Below are 4,498 nucleotides of genomic sequence, written 5' to 3' on the forward strand. Positions count from 1 at the left end.
TGAATTTCTAAAAAAATGGAATAGCCTAGCCTCAATTCAACACACCGGGCACCACGCTGCTCCGGAGTCCGATCAGTAATGAGTCTTTTTCTAACAGATGTTTTTCTTGTTACTATGTACACCAAGTACTTATAGGGAAAAAAATCCAAATCAAGTTACGAAAAGACAACGCAAACAAAGAGAGGAGAGCAGTATTTCGTATCTTTTAAGGCGAAGGGGGGAGGGGGAGACAAGGGCCAGGGAGAAAGAGGGAGAGAGACAGGAAACAGGATTATAAGGATTACAATCACGAATCAAAATTGTATTCAAATGAAGGAGGCAAATCAGCAATAGGACCATCTAGCAAAGCTCGATCAGGATCAGCAGCGCTTTCGGCAGCTGCGTTATTATTCGAGCCAGCTGGATTAGCGGCAGCCGCGCTAGGATTAGTGGCCGCGTTTTTCAAAGAGCTCATTTCCAAGAATTCAGCAGGCTCGTCCGGTTTACGGTCTCTCATTACTAATATGCCACCTCCAGCGCCGGTCGCGATCGAGTCGGCCTGGCTCAGAATCGCATGTGCCACGCTGGTCGAGCTGCCGGTCAATCCTACCTTGTGGTGGCTCTTCTGGGTCGCCGACGATGCTAGCAAAGGTCTCACCGGGACGTATCGTGAATCATCGGGGAAGGTGATGTATGGCAGCTGAGTGGCTGTGACCCTAGAGAGATTCGAGAGCTTGTCAATCGAACCATCGTCCTTTCTCCGCTTTGACGATTTAGTCGCTCCGTTCTCTGTCTTCGATACGTCCATCTTTGTCGAGTCTGCTCCCGGGCCATCGTCGATCTTCATTGCATCACTTGCTTGATGTGCTGTTGGACTTTCAGGTGCCGGAGTCTAGATTCAATGCCGTTTCAGTTCAACAGCAAAGTTAGAAGACGCTGAGAATGGTTAAGGGAAGCGCCACTTACCACTTCCATATCTTCTGCATTTAATTTTTCCTTTTTGGTTTTCTCTCGTGCCTTTACTTTAGCAGTAGTTGACAGAACAGCGGTCGCGACTTTTTCCACTTTTTCTGCGGTAGGAGGGGCAGTTGCAGGCTGATAGGCAAACAGTGATGGTCGAGCGTTCGAATGGAAATCGAATTTGGGCATCTATGACGCTCAAGACACTCTATCAGTCTCATAATTTTCTTGAACTTTGATGTATTGAAAATATCACTCACCTGTAAATTTTGATCGACTCCGATTATGGCAGTTGGGGTGAATGCCAACGCCAATGAATGGGCCATAGGAAACCAGTACCAGAATTGATTGAACAGGGCCATTCCTACGATCGCCGTCATGTTGTTACTTCCATTTTTGCTCCTCATTGATACAGTCACATTACGACCGCCAGCATCAATGATACCTTGAGCCAATGTTGCACCAAACTTGGCCATCGCGTCCTCGTGTTTATCTGATATAATCTTCTCGAAGATTTTTCGAACTACTGAAGCCTTGGGATTGAGCACCTCGTTTTGTTGGATAAGGATCATTGCAAGGGCAATGCAGGCCCCTTGTTTCACATAATCGACGGTGTCTTTAGTCATCGGCTCCAGCAAACTTATAGCTTCCTCCATTCCAGTACCGGCACATGCTATCCCGAGTGCAAGAGCGGCGCCATAACGCACGTTGGGGTTGTAACTTTCACTCAAAAGTTGGACCACCCGAGGGACTTGGCTAGGGTTTCGGAAGAGTAAAAATCCAAGTGAAGTGACCGCGGCCCTTCTGACGTCATCGTTGACGTCTGATACCGCGACATGCAGCAGACGTCTGATCGCCTTGTTGTCTCCTGTACCAGCGTAGGCCATCGCAATTGTATAAATACCGCCATAACGGAGGATGGGATCCTAGCGAGAAGGTATGACAAGGTGAGATAATTCGACGAGAAAGAATATTGGCAGGAAACATACCTTATCAGAAGTCAGAATTTCGATTATTCCATCTGCAGCCTGCTCTTTCCCATAAAACAGCAGACTGATCCCAACTGCCAAGCCGCGTATAATCTTTTCGTGTTGAGTTTCGTGAGCATATTGTAACATCTCATCCAAAGCTTTCGATGAGCCACTGCCGAGCATTATAAGACCCATCGCATATCCAGCGGCTTCACCAGCAATTGCAGAGTCATGATATAAAACGTCTCGAAGATCATCGTAGATCTCTGCGCAAAATGTGAAAGTGCATCGGTTATTTGGGGGACGGCTGAGCAAACTAGTTTGGTAACTCTTCGAGATGAACGATGAATAGGGCTGGCTCACCTTCGTTACCGGATGACATGCCAGCTACACCAAGCCCAAGCGCGGCTCCATGCTCAATAATGTCACTAGTGGTGTTTTTCATCACACCACTGATGTAATTCAACACAGTGCCTCCACCATGGTTAGCATTGATGAGTCCAAGAGCAAACAGACTACCACCCTCACTATAAAAACTCGAGCCTGGTCCGCCTTGCTGCGAGGGTAAGTACGGCTGTAAAATTTCCATGCCTTGAGTGAGATTGCCGCGATGAATGACACCGAGACTAGCGGTAGCAGAAAACTTGCTCCAGTTGCTTGCTTTGCTTAACCAATCCAGGTTGTCGCGAAGAAATTTATCTGAGGTTGTTCCCGCATTCGCAAATGCATTTGCAAAGCTAACGGCATTGTGGTAAAGCGAGCTGCGGGCATCGAGCGCGTCTTTCGTCCGTTTGAGGATGAGGAGGTCGGCGTGGTTGTTTCGGTAGAGAAATTCGAGGTAAAGCTTGATAGTTTCTTCGCCACTTAAAATCCGGCGGGCTTGCTCGATGTGGGGGTTGGAATTTGGCTGGATGAACAACAAACCATGGCGGGTGTGAGAAAGTCGCTCGCAGGAATAACAGTCTACTCTCTCAAAATCTGACCTTGTTAGATGCTTCACCAGCATCAACCGCCATATCTCGTTCTGTCTTGGGGCTCGAATTTTGCTGAGGTGCTCCGACCAACTTGGTCCTGATGACCTCTAGAAACTCTTGAGTGGCCGTTTCTGCCAGATCGAAACAGATCTGTAGTGCAATTAAGAGCTTCTCGGATTGTTTTTCATCGGAGAGGAGCTGGTTGAGGAGCTCGCTGGCTGGTTGAGGGTCGTCGAGATATACGTAGCATTGAGTGATGCTGAAGTAATCTGGTCCACCGTCTTGAGAACCGAGGAGACGGACCAAAAGGCGCAGGAGATCGTTCCGGAATGAGATGCGAGTGATCGAGGTGAGACTAGCTTCCAAGAGATACCCCAAAAGGTCATTCTCTTTTGAACTGTGATGGGAGGCGATTGATTCGATGATATCCAATCGACGACTTTCCAGTGCGATACCGAGTGCCTGACGATACTCTCCCGCATTGACACAACGAGTAAACATCCTCTCGACTATACTCGACATTCGTTTGTCGACTTGGACCGGGGGTAATATGTCGGATGAAGGGCTTCCACTCTCGTGGGCAGTAAACAGGGCGACATAGGCATCAATGCATTCGGCTGTCATTGAATAAGTGATATCAACACCAGGTGAGTTGAATCAAGGTGGGAAAGAGGGTGGTGTTGTTCAGGCTTACAAACAACAGTCTCTACAAATTCCCCGTCGGTACCAAGAGTGCCGACTCTTTCGACATCAAACCTGTCACCAGCTCCGAGTGCAAACTGCAAAGATTCGTTGATGTCTCCCAGGTGATAATAGACTTTCGAGGCGACCAAGGCAGCCAGCGATCTTGTGGTCGCCGGTAAGGATTCATCTTCATACATGACCTCGCTTGAATTTTGAGGTGGTGATAAGGGGGGTACAGTTTGAAAAGTCAAAAAAACCAAACAAAATGGGGGAGTTGGACCTCTGTGAGATATCCTTACATTTTTGAGATTCCATCAGCCACTTCAGCCCAGAATTCGTAGACCAACTTGTCGAGCTGTTCGAGTGCATAGGTTTTTAGCGCAATTTCTTCTTCATCCAGCAAGGTCAAAATCCCTGAGCCAGACAAAGCAGCCAAGAATCAGTTATCGAGGCTCGTTCAGGTGGATGCTCGGCCGGTTCACTCACCCGATGCAGAAGTAACAGCAGCCATGATGATATGAAAGTTCTTTGTCGTCGGAGTTCAAGGTATTATAGAATAGGTGGCAGGGTGTATGGTCAACAAGCCTTGGTCGAAGGTGATGATGAGTCCGATTGGGCTGAGGTGACGTCAGCTAGACCACCGCCCGCTCAATCGATCGGATGACTGACGCGTATGCCCTGCGCTGCGCACGAAGAGTAGGGGGGCTCCACAGCGCGCGCTCTGGCCCCAGCTGGTCTGTCTGCCCCAGAAACCAAAATCAGCTGTTCCAATCCGATCGCACCCAAGCAACATTTTCCAACTTTCTCCAACGGATACATACCGATCACGATGAGCGCAACCGCTTTCCGCTTCAGCAGCTTCATCCGACCAGCTCTCAATCGTGCCTCACTTCTCAGATCATCATTTCCTGTCCTGTCTCGGCAAACCTA

The 4,498-nt window shown here is 48.6% G+C and overlaps 1 protein-coding gene across 1 annotated transcript; it reads right to left on the reverse strand.

Moving 5' to 3' along the window:
- Positions 1–286: 286 nt before the first annotated feature.
- PtA15_5A115 (uncharacterized protein) lies at positions 287–4,079 on the reverse strand (the record flags this gene model as incomplete). The annotated part of the gene is made up of 9 exons (XM_053168844.1): positions 287–871; positions 946–1,128; positions 1,200–1,865; positions 1,929–2,176; positions 2,274–2,817; positions 2,894–3,501; positions 3,579–3,772; positions 3,868–3,982; positions 4,055–4,079. The coding sequence occupies 9 exons, from the start codon at positions 4,077–4,079 to the stop codon at positions 287–289; spliced, it is 3,168 nt and encodes a 1,055-aa protein (XP_053020100.1).
- Positions 4,080–4,498: the final 419 nt, after the last annotated feature.

Source organism: Puccinia triticina, chromosome 5A, assembly GCF_026914185.1.
Source record: "Puccinia triticina chromosome 5A, complete sequence".
Lineage (NCBI taxonomy): Eukaryota > Fungi > Basidiomycota > Pucciniomycetes > Pucciniales > Pucciniaceae > Puccinia > Puccinia triticina.